The sequence below is a fragment of the Seriola dumerili genome, unplaced genomic scaffold (genome assembly GCF_002260705.1).
Source record: "Seriola dumerili isolate Sdu_G_001 unplaced genomic scaffold, Sdu_1.0 BDQW01000018.1, whole genome shotgun sequence".
NCBI classification, from domain to species: domain Eukaryota; kingdom Metazoa; phylum Chordata; class Actinopteri; order Carangiformes; family Carangidae; genus Seriola; species Seriola dumerili.
In genome coordinates this window covers 2,119,195-2,137,497 of record NW_019174273.1, presented here as the reverse complement: position 1 = coordinate 2,137,497, position 18,303 = coordinate 2,119,195, and the positions used below count along the sequence as shown (strand labels likewise).

The 18,303-nt window shown below is 42.0% G+C and overlaps 1 protein-coding gene across 1 annotated transcript; it reads left to right on the top strand.

Annotated features, from left to right (window-relative positions):
- The first annotated feature begins 5,523 nt into the window (after nt 1–5,523).
- Nucleotides 5,524–18,274, top strand: LOC111232447 (aldehyde oxidase 1-like). The gene is made up of 35 exons (XM_022759976.1): nt 5,524–5,595; nt 6,636–6,693; nt 6,811–6,907; nt 8,249–8,357; nt 8,588–8,714; nt 8,912–8,973; nt 9,148–9,210; nt 9,471–9,551; nt 9,804–9,948; nt 10,041–10,133; nt 10,217–10,368; nt 10,523–10,616; nt 10,755–10,864; nt 11,280–11,464; nt 11,756–11,918; nt 12,037–12,114; nt 12,211–12,380; nt 12,454–12,580; nt 12,765–12,887; nt 13,195–13,291; nt 13,405–13,529; nt 13,846–13,979; nt 14,183–14,270; nt 14,460–14,546; nt 14,688–14,879; nt 14,982–15,209; nt 15,392–15,487; nt 16,016–16,144; nt 16,267–16,341; nt 16,436–16,488; nt 16,572–16,686; nt 16,781–16,846; nt 16,989–17,177; nt 17,316–17,483; nt 18,025–18,274. Exons 1-35 carry the CDS (start codon nt 5,545–5,547, stop codon nt 18,073–18,075), a joined length of 3,981 nt encoding a protein of 1,326 aa, XP_022615697.1. The 5' UTR covers nt 5,524–5,544; the 3' UTR covers nt 18,076–18,274.
- Nucleotides 18,275–18,303: the final 29 nt, after the last annotated feature.

The window sequence follows — 18,303 nt, the reverse complement described above, 5'->3', positions numbered from 1 at the left end:
GAATTTCCCAAAATCCACCCACATTTTTGTACAGGGACATTAAAACGTAATTTTCATCTGTGAAACAAAGTGCACATGATATGAACATGCCGTCTGGTTGTGAAGTACAGCATGTTCACTGCATTCAGAAACGGCAGCAGCTGCAGGTTTCCTCCTGCTGCAGTGAGACTAATCTGCTCGTGTAGGTGGCAGCGAAGCTCTGGCTCTCTCTCTGCTGCTGTCACAGCCAATTATTTCATATGTAACACACACACACACACACACACACACACACACACACATATATGCAGGATGCTGAGGCAAATCAGATTGTGACAGACACGATGAATGGTCCTTTTAAAATAATGTTTTAAGAAGAATTGTATTTCCATTCATTCCATTGCAGGTCAGTGTAAAAGCAGAGTGATGTGTTTAATTTATTTTTTTGGTTGGTGTCTGTGTCAACTGTTACACCATCATCATCTCGATCTTTTTCTGTGCTGGTTTCATTTACACATTTACTAAATTAGGGTATAAACCAGGCTTCTACAAAAAAACACACTAAGTACTCTGAAAGAAAAAGTATAAAATGAAGATTCATAGAACATTTCCAATTAAGATTGATGCAGAAAAATGAGGGTGAAAGTCTGGAAGAGGGAGTCAAAGTGCAAACGGAAGAGTAGATTTTAAATGCAGAGCGACATGGCGTCAGATTGATGACTTTAATGGCAGCTGTTTGGTGGAGCGTGTCATTAACATGTGAAATTACACGGCTCACCTCTGTAATCCAGAGGGCGGGGGCCCTCTCCACCAGGAACCTCACAAACAGCGCTATCTTGGGGTTTCGTTTTTACGTGGAACCTCTTGAGTTGAATTTATAGTTGTTTGTCTGTTGATTGTCGTTATTTGGTGTCTTTCTTCGTTCTCTCTCTCTTTTTGGTCGTTTTGCATCACTTTCTTTTCCTTCTGGGTCTTTTTGTGGTTGTTTTGCTCACCTGGTGTCTCCTTGGTTTTGTATCTCTCTCTAGTTGTTTTTGAGTCTGTTTGTAGTTATGTTGAGTGTATTTGTGGCTGTTTTGCATCTTTTGCGTCTTCGTGGTAGTTTTGTATCTGAACTGAGCTAACAAACAACAAATATCCAGTCTTGCTATAGAGGCTCTGACCTCTCTGCTTGGTGATGCATCAGTGGGAGGATAGGATGTACGTACGTCAGCTCTGTGCTTTCCTGATATCTGCTAACATACACTCCACTTGTGCTGCATTGTTGTGTTTAGCAAAATCATTTGTCCAGTATGTTGATTTTATTTGGTGTGGCATTACCACTGTAGCTTCCAGAGGATGCTAGCAGAGCTTTAGTCTTTATTTGTAGTATCTAAACAAAGCAAATCCCTCCTGGCAGTCATGTTTCCTGCTTCTTGTCGTCTGCTTTCATCCATCATGTTCAATTAAAGGAATCAACACAATGAAGTGAAATCTAAAATTTCAGTCCATTTCTTCACAGATTTTCATCTCATGAAGCTGAAATAAGATAAATCCAGCTGTTTCACAGTGATGCTTTCTGCTCGCATCATATTTTGACTCCACATGGATCCAAAAGGAGATTCTAAATCCTCCGCTGTGTCTATTTAACTTTAATTTCAACCAGACACACTGATGTTTCTTGTTTCCTGTGTCCTGAGCCTGACACACGCTGCCTCAGTCTCTTCCTCTGGATCCGTCGTGTGGAAACGGGTCACGCATTCGAGTGCTTCTGGTCGTTAATAATGAATAAATGGACGTCCGAACAAAAACACCGCCTGTGGTTGCTGATGTCTTTGTGTAGACACGAATCAAATGCACTTCAGGCATCGAGCTTTTAGCTTTATGTAATTTCAGTTCACATAAATGTGGAGTCCACCTTTCTGTTTCATCACAGGCTTTCAGCTCAGTCTGTTCAGAGGTGCAGAAAAATGACTTCTTATAAGACTGTTGACGTAATGCCTCAAACATCATTACAACATGATGTATTTAAATACTTTTCTATATTTAAAGCAGTCATCTATTCCAGTTTAAATAATTTTTAAGCCTCGGGTCAAATCCACAACTTTTTCCAATTACTCTGGGCATTTTTCCCTCACATCCTCCTTATGTTCTGAGTGTTTAATTACCAAGCAAGTAAATACAAGTGGTAGTTTCCTCACTTGGCCCATGTAAGCTGTACTTATGGAGGGAAATTATCTCCCACCGCCCATCAAATGTGGCTGAAAACTGGCTCAGGACTCTTAACTGTACGCACCACTTTGCTGGGTTACAGCTTCATAATGTTTCCAGTGTCTCTTGTGACACCACAAGGCCAGAATACGCAGCCAGATTTTTACTAAGGTTTAACTGTAAGTTCATACTGTAGGTATTCAGCTGACTGCTTCCACTTTTAAATCGCAAAAAAAGTAAGTGAGGTCAGCGGAGGTTAAAGCCACGTTCCCTCAACAAGAGATGAAGCAAAAGATAAAAAAAAACAACTGATCAGCAAGAGAAATCACGTCCGCATCCGTTTTCAGCAGATGAGAGACGATAGTTGACTGACGCTCGGCCCAGAATAACTTCATGTGACAGAAATGGAAAAAACAAGCCCCCACATGTTCCGCACAGCAGGTCCGGGTCTGTTTGTTGAAGCTTGAGTACACAAACATCCAGATGTGTACGTGAGCACTTTGTTTATGCTGCGCTTCATGCGCATCAGACTTACATCAAGTGTGAAATAAAAGCCATAAATGATCATTTAATCCTTCAGTCCATCCCAAAAAAAAAAAAATTGCACCAATATACGCAAATTTGAATATCAGGATGATCATGTGATACAGTTGAAAGCTCCAGAACAGCTACTAAATGGAGCTGGTGATGAAACTAGTTTGTCATATATTTTTGTGGATAAGGGGTTTGTGTAATATGTGGTATAATCATGTGTCATCTTATCCCATTTGGGAATTTCAATGATTTCAATGGTATTACAACATTTCATTCATGTAGACACTCATATTGAAATCCCACACCAATATCAGCCAAATAACTGTGGATTTAGAGGCTGTTTACTTTTAATAAAACTGGAGAAACGTTATAAACAGCAGAACCTTGAGAGTTCTCATTTAAATGGAGCAAAAAAAAATAAAAAAAAGAAGATCTTTCCAACAAGAAAACAAATATTAGAGCCAAACCAATGTGTCCTTCATTTTCATAGTGAGTGTTTCCTGCTGAAATCAGCCTCTCCAGGACGACTGCAGGAGTTAACAGCCTGGAAAGTGTTTGGACTTCAGTAGCCTGAGGGTGTGTCTGTCTGTCTGTGTGTGTGTGTGTGTGTGTGTTTTGTTGCTGTCGCACTTTTGACCCGTCTGCTGTGTCTTAAGCCGTAAATCTCAACCAAACATGCTGTGATTTGTGTAAATAAAGTGAATCTGTCTGACATCTCACGCTGTGTCGACAGTTTGCTAGAACTGAGGAAAAAAAACAAAAAAACATCTCCACTGACCCACAAATGATCTTTTATGAGAAACAGAAGTTGAGCTGTAAAGTAAGACGTGTTTTTTAGTCTTTGAGGGGTTTTCTTCATCCTCGGGAATCATACCTGGTGTAATGAGTTACAGAAACTCAATCCTCTGAGAAAAGGTAGAGCCACTGATGTTTAACCTGGGACAAAGCTGAGTCAATAAACTGGGAGGAGATCAAACGGGGACAGGGATGGCTGAGCGCTCCTACTGCTGTTTCCCACACTCAAAATCTGATGGAGGTGATGTGCTACTTCATCAGGTTTTATATCACTGGCTGATTCTAATACATTCTAACTTCTCTTACATTTAGGGCTGTAAATGAATAAACGTACTTGGTAGGACGCAGGTAAGAAAGAGATGAAGATCATTTACAACGCAGGAAGATAAGAAGAAAACAAAAAGGAGAAAAACATAAGAAGAAGACTTGAAAGACAACCTCAAGCTGTGACCTGGTATGCACGTATTTGTTTAGTCAAATGAATCAGAAGAAGGCTGAGCTTCCAACCCTCCAGATAATAAACACAGTCACACACAAAAAAGAAATAAAAGAGAAATGAGCAAAGATAGTTGGTTAGTTAGATGGTTTTGAATTTTTTCACCATTTTACACCTGGTTGGGGTTTCTTTTTTATATACAGTCTATGGTTGGTCCAGTTTTATTCCTTCCTCTGGTGATATTTTCTACATTGTCTTTGCCTTTAGCTCCCTCTTATGGCACCAGCCTGCACCTGCAATCTGTGTCTGAAAACAGCTTTTTGATAATGTAAAGTTTTATTTTTGCACCAGATATCTTGTTTTTTGTTTAATATGTTCCTTTTATGATAAATTGCATGAAACCTATAGATTATATATTCATAATAACTGTATAAAAGCATAAATACATGTTTTGGAAGAATTATCTCCATGTTTAAAGCAGTCATCCTGGCCCCGTGGCAGTGCTTTTTGTGTTATGTGTGTGACGTGTGTAAATTGTAAATTGATCATTATTTAGTTGTGACAGGACACACTGACCTCTTTAAACCTAACACAGATGCACCTACAGAGCAGAGTTCAGGTTAATTATTACAGAATACAGCTTGTTGTGAAACAGCAGAGCAGCTGCAGACATTGATGCATTTGCAGGGAATTATAATTGTAGGCTGCTTCATTTTTAGACTTTAGATTTAATCATCACATTAAAACATATAAAAAAGAAAAAGAGCAGTAATCAGTGACATAAAGAAAATAATAAATAGAGATTGTACTGTATGACAAACAAACATTGGCCATATTTTAAGTAAAGTCATGACTGAAAAATCACAGTATTATCCACAGGTGGGAGCGGCAAATTCTACATTAACTGTAATTCTAGTTCAGTATGTTTTGTGCGTTTTGGATGGTCTGTTGAAGTTACCCAGGTCCCACATAGTTGGAGGTGGGCGTTTCTGGTCCTGTGCAAGCAAATGGGATGGATCAAGTCAGAGTTATGCAGCCGTGTGGGACAGGAAATAAAGTCCTATTGGATGTAAAAATAAAACAACAATATTTTCACATATGATTAATAATCAATCATCATTTTCTGCTTAAAAAGTCATCAAAAAGCTAAAAATGTGTTTTTACATGTTTTTTTTTGGGGCGAAGAAATTAAATCCTTAAGCATCATAAAATACCACCGTGTAAATATACTCCTATTAATTAAAAGGAGTTATTAAAGAGGAAATCAAGAAGAAACAGTAGAACATAAGCTATAAAATATTAAACATAATTGTGTAAAAGTATTGATACATTTATCAGTTAGCCTAAAGAGTATTTAAATGCTGTATGTAGTCCTAGTGATTATTATTATAGATGCAAATATGTAAGTCTTATATGCTAGGTTTGCAAGATAAAAAATACTCAATAAATAAATAATAAACACATACTTATGCTACACACTAGCATCTTTATTTCTATCTCAACTGTTGATTATCTATAAGTAGAAATGTCTTTTACTTTGAAAGTCTAGACAGCCGGAAGTGTTCTAGCTAGATTGTGACTGTTAAACTGTTGGCGTATGCCCTTGAAAGATGTTTTCGGGGAAAGTAGACGCTTTATGCTTCTTTGTCAACGGGAAAAAGGTACATTTAGCATTTGAGACATACATTTAGCAGTTTGTGGTCGTGTGGCTTTTAACTGTTAACTGTTTATTTTAATTTCGCCATCGTAGGCCACAAATGTCTTTTCAAGATTTATAAAGTTTTTAGCTGCTCGTTGGCGGTGACAAAATTTTCCTTCACCTCATAAAACGTTGTCAGAGACTTAGACAATTGAAATAGTAAAGTAAATTAAACAGAAACTAGTTGAAATAGTCTGAAATCAACAATCGATGTTACATGGAAATTTGTGACTTATCAGGTTCTGAGACGGAAGGGCCGATGGGTAAAAGCTAAACTGACCACAACTGTAAAACGTATGACTCGAAATTTGTATTAAGTTATTTTAAAAAAAACAGTATATGATCAACTTTTTATTTTATTTTTTCTATGTCTATAATTTTACAATGGAGCTGAGTTTGGCTGGTGCAGATAGTTATTTTAATTTAATTTAGAAACTGAAGTAGGTTTCTCACAGAACAGACACACATAAGAGCAGATTTGAAAAAAACAAACAAAAAAAAAAACAACTTATTTCTTTGCACATTTGTGAATTAAATAATTTTTTTGTAAATTAATTGTTATTTTCTCATTTTAATTTAAATTGCATTTTAATAGTCTGGTTTCAGTGGATATTTTTTAGCCTCACATGATAGTTCAAATTCTGTTTTAGAGTATTTTTATTCTTGGCAAGAAGAAAATTCTGAAGGAAACACTGAACACACTTTTTTTTTTGTTCTCTGCCAAGAAAGTGGCTTCAAATATCCTCACCTCAGGATTCAGTCCAGTTTAACACGCATGTGTAGAAATGATTCGAACCCAGAAATGATTAATGGCTTCCTAGAGGAACAAACTAGGAACATAACAACCTTTTGCAAATATTTATCTGACCATATGTTAATGTTTTGTTTAAGTGAACTCAAACCCAGACAGTTTAAGACTTTAAAGAAATATAATATATAATATGTTTTACATCGGAACCACAGCGTGAACTCTGATTGTGATTTTGCTTCCCGTCACACCAGGTAACGGAGAACCATGCCGACCCTGAGACGATGCTGTTGTCCTTCCTCAGAGAGAAACGTATCCTTCGAATCTCCAAATCCACTTTCACATAATCAACTAATTGTTTTCACAAATCACAAATGATCATGTGAGCGCCACCTTCATGTTGTTTTATTTCCTTGACTGTGACTCCAGTGAGGTTAACTGGAACCAAGTATGGCTGCGGCGGCGGAGGCTGCGGGGCCTGCACAGTCATGGTGTCTCGCTATCAACCTGCCAGCAAAACCATCATGTATCCTTGACTACAGGCTCAGATAGCTCAGATACTGTACAGTCACAACTCTTTGGTTCTGTGAGCACATAACTGCTGCTTTTTAAAAGCTAAACAGGGTTATGATATGAGTTACGAGGAGTGGTGACTGATACTGCCCCTAATCTACACTCTTTACTAATACTGTTTATACTATTGGTGACAAAACTGGGGGCCATTACTGCCAAGGGGTTGTGAAATAAATTAAATTGTAGGAGCCTGTAAGATATTTACATTAAACAATATTAGTTTAGTTAGTCCATATTAGCTAGTGTCAAAAGCCAAAAAACTGTGATAAACTACGTACTAATGTTTACCATGAAGTTATTGATTAGCCCGATCAGTAAGGACCTGGCAGATGTATTAACTGCTGTAGGTCGTCCTGCAGAGCTTCACATGTTGAAAAGAATCCCAAGAGTCCTGCACACTGTCCAGTACTTCACTTTATTTACTCAACTCAGAGGAGTTTTCTTCCCTTGTGAAAACCTACAGCCTGTTTGTTTGGATGAATTTTTAGCTTGATGAAGATCTGAGGACCAAAAACGTTGTGTTAATAATGTTCAAGTGATGGGTGGTGTGTGAGATTCTTTAGTTTTTTTTTTTTTTTTAGACACGAATGTTTCCTTTGCGTCACAAGAGAAAAGAATGTAACATATTCTCCGGTGTGTTTGATTTATCCAAATGGACCTTTAAACACCATCTTCTTGACAAAATACACCAGAGAGGTTTTATTTGGATCAGCTACTAAACTGTGCTTGATCTGTGTTTGTTGTGATATTTATAAATTATTAACAAATAGAAAATTTCTCAGGTTTCCTCTCTGTTGGAAACACAACCGTCTGCTAAACTCTCACCACAGCCTGTGGTTTGTTACAACTGGTTGCAACATAGACCGGAACATCAATTTGTTCATCCATTAACAAGGTTGGTGGAATTCCAAAATACCAAACACTGCCACCATTTTTTTAAAAACTAAATTAGATTTTTAGAAAACAAGAGGGAGCCTGACTGCGCGCTGGTTATCTGCCAAAGTGGTTTGGACGTCCACAGCTGAGAGTTAGTTGTGGTGGCTGATGGTAATTTCCCTTCCTGGCAGCAAACCAGTGCAGCATCTGTTTCCTTCAGCACAGGAGGAGATACTCCTTCACAAATGTAAAACAGAAAAAAAGTCCCTTTAACCCGCTCTGTGTTTTATTTTGATTTTTCTTACCTTGTTTTTCCTGTGTGCCTCGTGTGTTTCAGTTCGTACCTGTTTTCAATCACCTGTGTTTCGTTTTCCTTCCTGCCAACCTGTATCACACTTTGCCTTCACTGCACCATCAGACATTACTCGGCCAACGCCTGCCTCCTGCCGCTCTGTCAGCTTCACGGAGCTGCCGTCACCACGGTGGAGGGCATCGGCAGCACCAAGACCAGAATCCACCCTGTACAGGTCAGCTCAGCGCAGACTCTCTCGTTCATTCTCTTTCTCTTTATCTGATTTCAGTAGCTAAAGATGACAACAGCACCATGTGAAACGGGTCCAGGAGATCTGGTGTAGTCAGTTTTGCACAATTGTGGCCTCCATTTTCCAACAAAAATAAATGATTTCAAATCATTTCATCAGGAACGAAATGCTATGTATAATAGGTTTGAAATGAGCTGTGGATGTTGTGTTTACAGGAGCGAATAGCGAAGGCTCACGGCTCCCAGTGTGGCTTCTGCACTCCGGGGATGGTGATGTCTGTGTACACTCTGCTGAGGAACAAACCTCAGCCCAGCATGGAAGACATCACGGAGGCTCTTGCTGGTTTGTTTGCTTTGTGTGCTAAATCTGTTCTATTAATGTTTCAGTGTTTTTCTGCTCGCATTTATCACAAATCCAGATATAATCAAATTACTCCTGTGCGTGGGAACACACCAAGTGATTTTCTGCTGTGCAGTGTGTCGGTGTACAAGCACAGAAATCGGATCTGCACCCAGCCCCTGTCCTCACTGTGTTTTCAGGTAATCTGTGTCGCTGTACTGGATATCGGCCCATTGTTGACGGCTGCAGGACCTTCTGTCAGGTACGAAGCTGAGCTCTACAGCCAGCGTGACACCACTCAGGAGAAATCAACACTGAGACTGGCGACACAACTGAGGCTTGTAACTGTTACAAATCCTTTTGATCTGATGATAAAAAATGAAATAATAGGAACGTGAAAATGCAGCGTGACGTCCATGTGAAATGATCCCGACAGGAAACCGGCTGCTGCCAAGCCAATGGAGAGGGAAACTGTTGCCTCAATGGAGAGGAAGATATTGTGAGTTCAACTGATTCCTTTTTCGTTTTTCTACTTTTCTTGTACTTTTACTCTTTTGTGCATTTCCTATTTTTTTCCCTCCCTTTGAGATTCACCGTTTAACTTGTAATCAGTACCAGTCACACCCTCTTCAGAAAGACTGAGCTCACACTGGATGAGATTTCAGATTTACTTCATATAAGTCATTTCTTTCTCTCCACACAACATTACTATAATCATGTCATGATAACATCCCATCATGCTCTCATGATGGCCTGCAGGAGAAGCCCCAGTTGTTTGACACGGAGGAGTTTCAGCCGCTGGATCCGACACAGGAGCTGATCTTCCCTCCTGAACTGATTGTAAGTTGTCAGATGTTTCACGCAAGGAGGGGTTAGTTTATTTGGTGTTAACAATTTTGTGTCATACCCTCGGGAAATGAGTTTGACACACAGCCTAAATTGACACGGGGTCATTTGAGTTCTTGTGATGTCAAAGAACTGAGCTGAATTCAACCATGTTATACTCATGTTGCATAGATATTACCAAGTCTAACGCTGATGAATTATTGATGCCACAAAGTGCATTTATTAAAAACGTCTCTCTGTCCGTAGCTGATGGCAGAGACAGCGAACCCACAGACACTCACCTTCTGTGGGGAGAGGATGACCTGGGTGTCCCCCGTCTCTCTGGAGGAGCTGGTCCAGCTGAGGAGCAGTAACCCGAAAGCCCCGCTGGTCATGGGCAACACCAACATAGGTGACCAGTCGAACCGGTTTCTGCTTTTTCATTTCCTGTGTATTACAGAGAAAGATGCCAAAGTTCCTTTGTCTGTCTGCTTTGTGCTGAAGGTCCAGATATTAAGTTCAAAGGCGTCCTGCATCCACTGATAATCTCTCCAACCAGAGTGAAGGAGCTGTTTGAGGTCGCTCGCACACCCCAGGGTGGGTCACCTTCCATTTCCGCACGAGCTTGCTCCACACAGTAGCCTGCAGCTCTGTTGCTAACACACTGGGTTCCCCCGCAGGTGTGTGGGTGGGAGCCGGCTGCTGTCTGTCCGAGGTTCGGTCTCTGTTGGAGAAGCTGCTTCCTCAGTTTCCAGAGGAGAAGACCGAACTCTTCAAAGCCCTGATCCAGCAGCTGAGGAACCTGGGAAGCCGGCAGATCCGTAATGTTGCCGTAAGTATACTTCACTCTTATGTGACAGTTCTTTATTCATTTCCGCCTCCTGTGGCTGGAAACGAGTCCTTGACATTACAAAATAAAGAATAAATGAATAATCACATGAATTGGTGAATTTCCTGTGTGTTGATTCTCGTTTTTACATCTTTAGTCTCTTGGAGGCAACATCATGAGTGCGTACCCTAATTCAGACCTGAACCCTGTTCTGGCTGCTGGGAACAGCAAAGTCAGTGTCATCTCCAGCGGTGAGTGTCCAGATTTAATGAAGAAATCAGAAACCCTGTGACGGCTTCTAGAGGAACCTCTGCTGTTCAGACAGGAGAAAAACAAGACTTATTTCTCTTGACTCCTGATTAACGAGCAGTTCCGTCTGAATCCACCAGGAGGAAGACGAGAGGTTCCTCTCAACCAGGACTTCTTCGTGAGCTTTGGAAAAACCGTCCTAAAACCAGAAGAGATCGTTGTCTCTGTCTTCATCCCTTTTTCCAGAAAGGTACAAACGTTCTGTCTGAGAAAAATCCATTTGCAACCTCAGTTTTTATGTTTGGTCAGGTGCTTATTGGGGAAAAGAAAACACTCTTAAATCTCTGTATTCAGTGTTTCAGTCAAACATTTGAATTAGGTCATCAGCTGTGTTTGTTTTCCTTTCAACTACTGTGGAACATCACAGCGGGTATGAGCCGTTTATTTATTGGACTAATACAAAGCAGAGTGCTTCATTTAACATTTCATTTCCAGATGTTGTTCCTCCTCCACTGCTGTCTCTGCTCATGCTATTCAACTCAAACCTAAAAGGCGAAATATTTCGCTGCTCATGTGGCTGTGAGTGTTAAGAAAAGCTAATAAGATGTAAAAACTTTAAAGGTCGCTATGTAAAAGTTTAATCTAAAGCCATTTTTGTCCTGCAGGGGGAGTTTGTTCGAGCTTTCCGCCAGGCTCCGAGGAAGGAGAGCTCATTTGCCACCGTGACGACGGGGATGAGGGTGTTGTTCTCGGAGGGATCCAGAGTGGTTCAGGATGTCAGTATTTACTACGGGGGAATGGGGCCGAGCACAGTCAGCGCTGCCAAAACCTGCGCAACTTTCATCATGCGGTCAGTGAGATGTTTATCTGCTCGATATGGGAAAGTTTAACAAGAAAATTCTCCCATTTCCTTTCCTCCTCTTGCTTTAATCCTTCCCTTCCGTTCTTATCTTCCTTTCTCATTTTCTTCCTTGGTCTCTGGCTTCTTCTTCTTTCCTCCCTTAATTCCTTGATTCTTTACTCCTCATTTATCTTTATCCCACACTCCTGAAGCACATTTGGTCTCAACTCAGCTGAAACATTAGACTAGCCACTGAAATGAAATCCACACTCCTTAGTGCTCCCCCTGTGTTTCCTTCAGGCCATGGGACGATGAAACCCTCAGCCGGGCCTATGATGTCCTCCTGGACGAGTTGGTCCTCCCTCCCTCGGCTCCTGGAGGAAAAGTAGAGTTCCGGCGGTCCCTGACTCTCAGCTTCCTCTTCAGGTTTAACCTGGAGGTCCTGCACAAGCTCAGAGAAATGGTAGGACTCTACAGTGAGTTAAAAAAAAAAAAAAAGGCCACCAATGTAAATTCCTCCCTGGTGGAATGAAATGCAGCACGGTAGATGCTGCAGGATATTGACACAAGAGTTTTTACAGCGTGTGATCACAGATGAGCTTCATGAGAGGATCCAGCCTTTGTCCAGAGAGATCCAGCCCAGCCTGCAAGAAGTTAAGGTCAGTGTGTGTGTGTGTGTGTGTGTGTGTGTTCCTGTATCTTAAATATGAGAGACTGTGACATAAAGCTGACTGCTTCCCCTTCTCCCTCTGCAGCATGTGCCAAAGGGCCAGAGCGACCAGGACCCGGTGGGGCGTCCCATCATGCATCGCTCTGCCATCAGCCAGGCCACAGGTGAAGCCATCTACTGCGACGACATCCCCACGACAGACGGGGAGCTCTTCCTGGCTCTGGTCACCAGCTCTCGAGCACACGCTAAGATCACGTAAAGAGACAGTGACGCTCCTCTAATGCTAAATCTCCACGTCTGGTTCTAAAGGTGTCTTTTTGTCCGACAGAGGGCTGGACGTGAGCGAGGCTCTGCAGCTTCCTGGCGTTGCCGACGTCATCACGGCCAGAGATATTCCTGGGAAGAAAGTCCGTACATTATTTGGTTATGACGAGGAGCTGCTCGCTGAGACGGAGGTAAAGAACAGCTCCAAAAAGAAGAATATATCCTTCAATAACATTTCACAATACATAACTGGATATGCAGTATTATTCACTGTACCAGTAAATTCAATTTCAAGGCCCTGGTGAAAACTGTGATCAGATGCTGTGATCATCTTGTTTTAATATCTACAGTAGAATTGTCTCCGCGTGTTTTCAGGTGTCCTGCATCGGTCAGATGATCTGTGCGGTGGTGGCTGACACGAGGGCCCACGCCAGACGGGGCGCAGCGGCCGTGAAGATCAGCTACGAAGACCTGCCGGAGCCTGTGTTCACCGCAGAGGTCTGTGGCGTCCTGCTCCGCCGCTACCGTCACTGAAATCATCCAGCATTCACCGTCAAATCCTCTCCTCTGCATCATTTTGTACATGTTTCCTTCTGTATCAGCCTGATACGTTGGTGTCTTTTAATGCTTTGGAGCTTTGGAAATTTGAACGGTGCTCGGCTGCACAACGTTGTAGGAACAGTGCCCTTAGTTTTCCGTGTCTTTTCAGTGTGGATTCACCCTTTAAACGACACGTCTGTGATCTCAGGTAAAAAGTGTGTACGTTTTCATTTCCCCTGGTGTTTGTCCTCCGTCACCGTGGCAGGAAGCCGTTGAAAAGTCGTCGTTCTTTGAGCCACGGAGGAGGATCGAGAGAGGAGATGTAGACGAGGCTTTTAAAAGTGTCGATCAGGTTTATGAAGGTAAAAATATTCTTTACTTAACACCACAATGCATGAGTTTTATCTGAGCTAAAACAGAACCATGCTTTTGACCTTTTTCATTTTTCTCATCTGTTTGTGTGTGTTTTCCTCAGGAGGGATGCGACTGGGCGGCCAGGAGCACTTCTACATGGAGACGCAGAGCATGCTGGTTGTTCCTGTCGGTGAGGAGACGGAGTTCAACGCTTACGTCTCCACCCAGTGGCCGACTTCAACTCAGGTACACGGAGACACCTGGACACTGGCAGCTGTTGTCCTTCCTTCAGTGACCCAAGATCTAATTTTTGACCTGAATATAGAGGAGCTGTTGACTTTTAATAACCTAACCTGGAGTCTGCTGATCGACTGTGACTCGGAGCTAAATGTAAACCTGGGCCTGGATTCTGACTTATACTCATTTCTTGGATGCAAAAATTTGAGACCTTTGATTAAAGCTTCTCATATTTCAGAATAATAGTGATTATTATAAAATGTTGAGAGTTTAATAACATGGCTGAAAGAGAAAATCAGAGCCGAAGAGGATCTGTTTGTTGCAGGACGCAATTGCGGAGACGCTGGGCATCCCGTCCAACAGAGTCACCTGTCACGTCAAGAGGATCGGCGGCGCGTTTGGAGGGAAGGTCACCAAGACCGCCATCCTGGCTTGCATCACCTCTGTGGCTGCGTGGAAGTAAGTCACGACAGACTGGATTTTCCTGACGACTGAAAAACAACAAACAGGATCAGAAATTTCTTTTCAGACGAAAGAATTGGTGAAAACAAAACAGAAAACAGTAGTTAAATGCGGCTTTTAATTTAGTTGTATAAACCAGGATGAGATGATAGAAATCAAGAAAGGCCGGGAGAGTTGATGTTTTTAAATCTTCTGTTCAGGACCAGTCGTGCAGTCCGCTGTGTTCTGGAGCGAGGCGAGGACATGTTGATTACGGGAGCACATCACCCCGTCCTGGGAAAGTACAAGGTTCAACAACACACTTAAAAACACAATGAAAGAAAAACAACCAAAATCTGGAATACAAGATTTTTTTAAGATAAACAGTCTGTGAAGGAAATACTATGTGATCGGGCTGTTGGACATGATCCAAACAGTTTTTCTTTGATGATCTAACGTGGTGAAGTTGTGGTTTTGGTCGACTGCTGTTTGTTTCAGGTGGGTTTCATGAATGATGGGAGGATCGTGGCTGCAGATATCCAGTACTACACCAACGCTGGCAACACTGTGGATGAATCTGTTCTGGTCAGTAAAAGAGATTTTACTTGTTTCTGCATTTTCAAACCACAAAATCATAAAATGTAAATCACTGATTTTCTTCTTCTTCTTCTTCTTCTTCTTCTTCTTCTTCTTCTTCTTCTTCTTCTTCTTCTTCTTCTTCTGCAGGTGGTTGAGAAGATTCTGCTTCACATGGACAATGCCTACAACATCCCCAACCTGCGAGGCCGTGCTGCCGCCTGCAGGACCAACCTGCCCTCCAACACCGCCTTCAGGGGCTTCGGCGTGCCCCAGAGCATCATGGTTGTGGAGAACATGGTCAACGATGTTGCTGTAGTGCTGGGACGCCCCGTCGACCAGGTTGGACGCCGTCTTGTCTTGCTGTGCACTCGATGATAAAGAGACAAGTGTCCGTATCTTACTTTTAATTAAAGATTTAATTCCTGTTTTCAAATTCATCAGGTTCGAGAGATCAACATGTACAAGGGGCCGTCGGTCACCCACTACAAGTTTGAGTTCAGCCCGGAGAACATGCTGCGCTGCTGGGAGGAATGTAAAGCCAAGTCTGACTATGGCGCCCGCCGCCGAGCCATTGACCAGTTTAACCAGCAGAGCCGCTGGAAGAAGAAGGGCATGTCCATCATTCCCATCAAATACGGCATCGCGTTTGCTGAGAGCTTCTTAAATCAGGTCTCTGGGATCCAGATTTTATCAGGGGGGCATCCACCTGGTTTTTGTTTTTGGATATTAGTAGTTGAAATGAAGAAGAACAGAAGATGATGCCAGTTTTAGTCTGTGGTTTAGTTGATGAGTCTATTGTTAAAAAGTTTAGTCATGTGAGTGTTTTTCTTGTCTGCATGTTTGTGCAACAGGCTGCAGCTCTGGTCCACATCTATAAAGACGGCTCTGTGCTGGTCACTCACGGGGGGACGGAGATGGGTCAGGGGATCCACACTAAGATGCAGCAGGTACTGTGACACAGCACTGAGGTCACTGAGGTACAGCAGTTATAATACTGCAGGTACAATGTTTGGAAGAATATCCAATAATAACCTTAGAAATATGGTGTCTCTTACCTTCAAAGCCGCCTGGCTCTCCAACAGTGACATAAATAATTGAAAACTTAATTTCCAAATATATCAAAAGGTTCTAACATTAAAGAAAAAGTGCGTTAGTTGTAATTTAGAAATTCACTTTAGTGACATTCCTTAATTAGGGGTCAGGAGAGATTCTGTGCTTCTTCAGCCTGATACGTCTTATTCCTCTGAGCCATCATTGTTTCCAAAAACACCTCACTGTTTCACTGGGTGACCTTCATCACCACGAACACACATACACTTTCCTGCTGCCCCACATACTCACTAAAGCACCAAATGAGTATTAATCCACCACTGAAAATAGTCCCTAACAATTGCACACTCTTCATTAGGAAAGATCGGACTTGGATTGCAGGTATTATTTTGAAAGCTGAGGGTCTGTTTCCTGTGTGCTGATAGGTTGCGAGCCGGGAGCTTCATATCCCGCCCTCCAAGATTTACATCAGTGAAACCAGCACCAGCACGGTTCCCAACACCTGCCCCTCCGCTGCGTCCTTCGGCACCGACGCCAATGGCATGGCAGTCAAGGTAAAGTCCAGCTCCTGCAGTAAACTGTTCGATGAATATTATGGTCTGTGTTTTTGATTCGCTCATATAAAAACGACACACTGACAATAAAACAAATATTATTTTCAATTTCTCTCATTCAGAATGCATGCCAGACTCTGTACCAGCGCCTGGAGCCACTCAGGCAGAAGGACCCCAAAGGATCATGGGAGAGTTGGGTATGATTTGACATGGAAACCTGGGAAAATGCAGCATTATAATCAACACCAGCCAACAGAGAAGGATCTATGTGTTTTTGTCTCCTGTTCTCAGGTCCGAGCAGCCTTTTTTGAGAAAATCAGTTTATCAGCGACTGGATTCTACAGGTGAGACAGATTCAAACTTTATCCCACTGAAATAATTAATGTAATGAGTCAAGAATCAGTGATGGCTTCCTGTGTGTCCTCAGAGGTCCAGACCTTCATATGGACTGGGACAAGATGGAGGGTCAGCCTTATGCTTACTTCACATATGGAGCGTGTTGCTGCGAGGTGGAGCTGGACAGCCTCACAGGAGACTACAGGGTCAGAGGTCACGCCTTCAATCTTCCTTACAAACATCAGACAAGGCTGAGAGAATGATGTTGTTGTTTTTTTTTGTTTTTTTTGCTTCTTGCAGACCGTGAGGACGGACATCGTGGTCGACATCGGCAGGAGCGTGAACCCGTCTGTGGACATCGGACAGGTGAGACCAGGTTGTCACACCTAAAGGATGTGGGTCCTGGTGGAGCAGTGAGCTTGACCACAGCAGGGGGCGCGTTTTATTTTACACTTTGCTGCAATAGAAAAAAAAATCCAGTAACCGCTCATTTTGCATGTTGCGTCAGATTGAAGGAGCCTTCATGCAGGGTGTGGGTTTCTACACTCTGGAGGAGCTGCAGTTTTCCCCCTCTGGGCTCCTGTACACTCGAGGTCCGTCTCAGTATAAGATCCCTGCAGTGTGCGACGTGCCGCTTCAGTTCAACGTCTATCTGCTGTCGGACTCCCAAAACCCCCACGCCATCTACTCCTCAAAGGTCAGAGGTCGTCACGGCTGTTAAAATGAGGACTTATCCCCAAGATATCAAAATAAAATTAACCGATATACACCTGTTGTGACTGCTTCAGTCTCCGCCGCCAAGCAACCTTCCTGATGATCCTCTCTCTCTCTGCAGGGCATCGGAGAACCCGTCCTCTTCCTCGGCAGCTCTGTGTTCTTCGCCATCAAAGACGCCGTAGCCGCGGCGCGCTCGGAGTCCGGTCTAGTCGGCCCGTTTTCCCTGGACAGCCCTGCGACACCAGAGAGGGCCTGTCTGGCCTGTGCCTCCCTGTTCACTCAGAAGGTAATAATACTGAAACCATCCACTGTGATCTGTATCTTTTCAAAGTTCCTGTGTTTCTCCCAAAATGTTCCTTTGGACTAAAACCAAACTGATGAATTAAGACACTTCATTCAGTGACAGGAGGAATACATGGACGCATTCAGCCTTTAAAGTAATTATTAATTCAATGGAAATAATGAAATGATTGAATAGATTAATATTCAAGGAAAAGAAAAGATTCTGCCTGCTTATCCAGCCCGTTCATCTCAGGACCTGCACAGGTTTTATCTGATATTTAGTTAAATTCCAATATGGATGACGAGACAAAACTGACACACAGGAAGCTACTGTACAAAACACTTTATTTATTTTCCCTGAGTGAAATTAATCAGATTTAATCCAGATGAAGGAAGCAAACTTAATCAAAATAAAGGGAATATGTGAAATCACTGAAATCAGTTCTTTGTTAATAATAGAAAATAGGAAAAGTTCACATGTTGCAGCAATAAAAATGAATTATTCATTTCTGATGTTTTTTTTGTTTGTTTTATTTTGTTTCCAGATTCCAGCCAGCAAACCAGGATCTTTTAAACCGTGGGCCTTGAACATCTAAAACTTTTCAAAAGATGTTTTTAATATAATCAAACTAAAGTTAAACTGACTATGAACTAAATGAACTAAACAGTTACTAACTAATACAATTATGTTACAAATAATCCAGAAAATATCTTAACATACAAACAAATGTTACTTTTGACTGATGTTATTTTGCACATTTATCCTAATTATCAACCATGTATAATGTGAAATAAATGCACTTGATTCTACAGCACATTTGAAT

Coding starts and splice junctions, on each gene's coding strand:
- LOC111232447 (XM_022759976.1), top strand. CDS start 5,545: ATGTTTTCGGGGAAAGTAGACGCTTTATGCTTCTTTGTCAACGGGAAA. Junction 11,919..12,036: donor TGCACAAGCTCAGAGAAATG/GTAGGACTCTAC, acceptor GAGTTTTTACAG/CGTGTGATCACAGATGAGCT. Junction 12,888..13,194: donor AGCCTGTGTTCACCGCAGAG/GTCTGTGGCGTC, acceptor TCACCGTGGCAG/GAAGCCGTTGAAAAGTCGTC.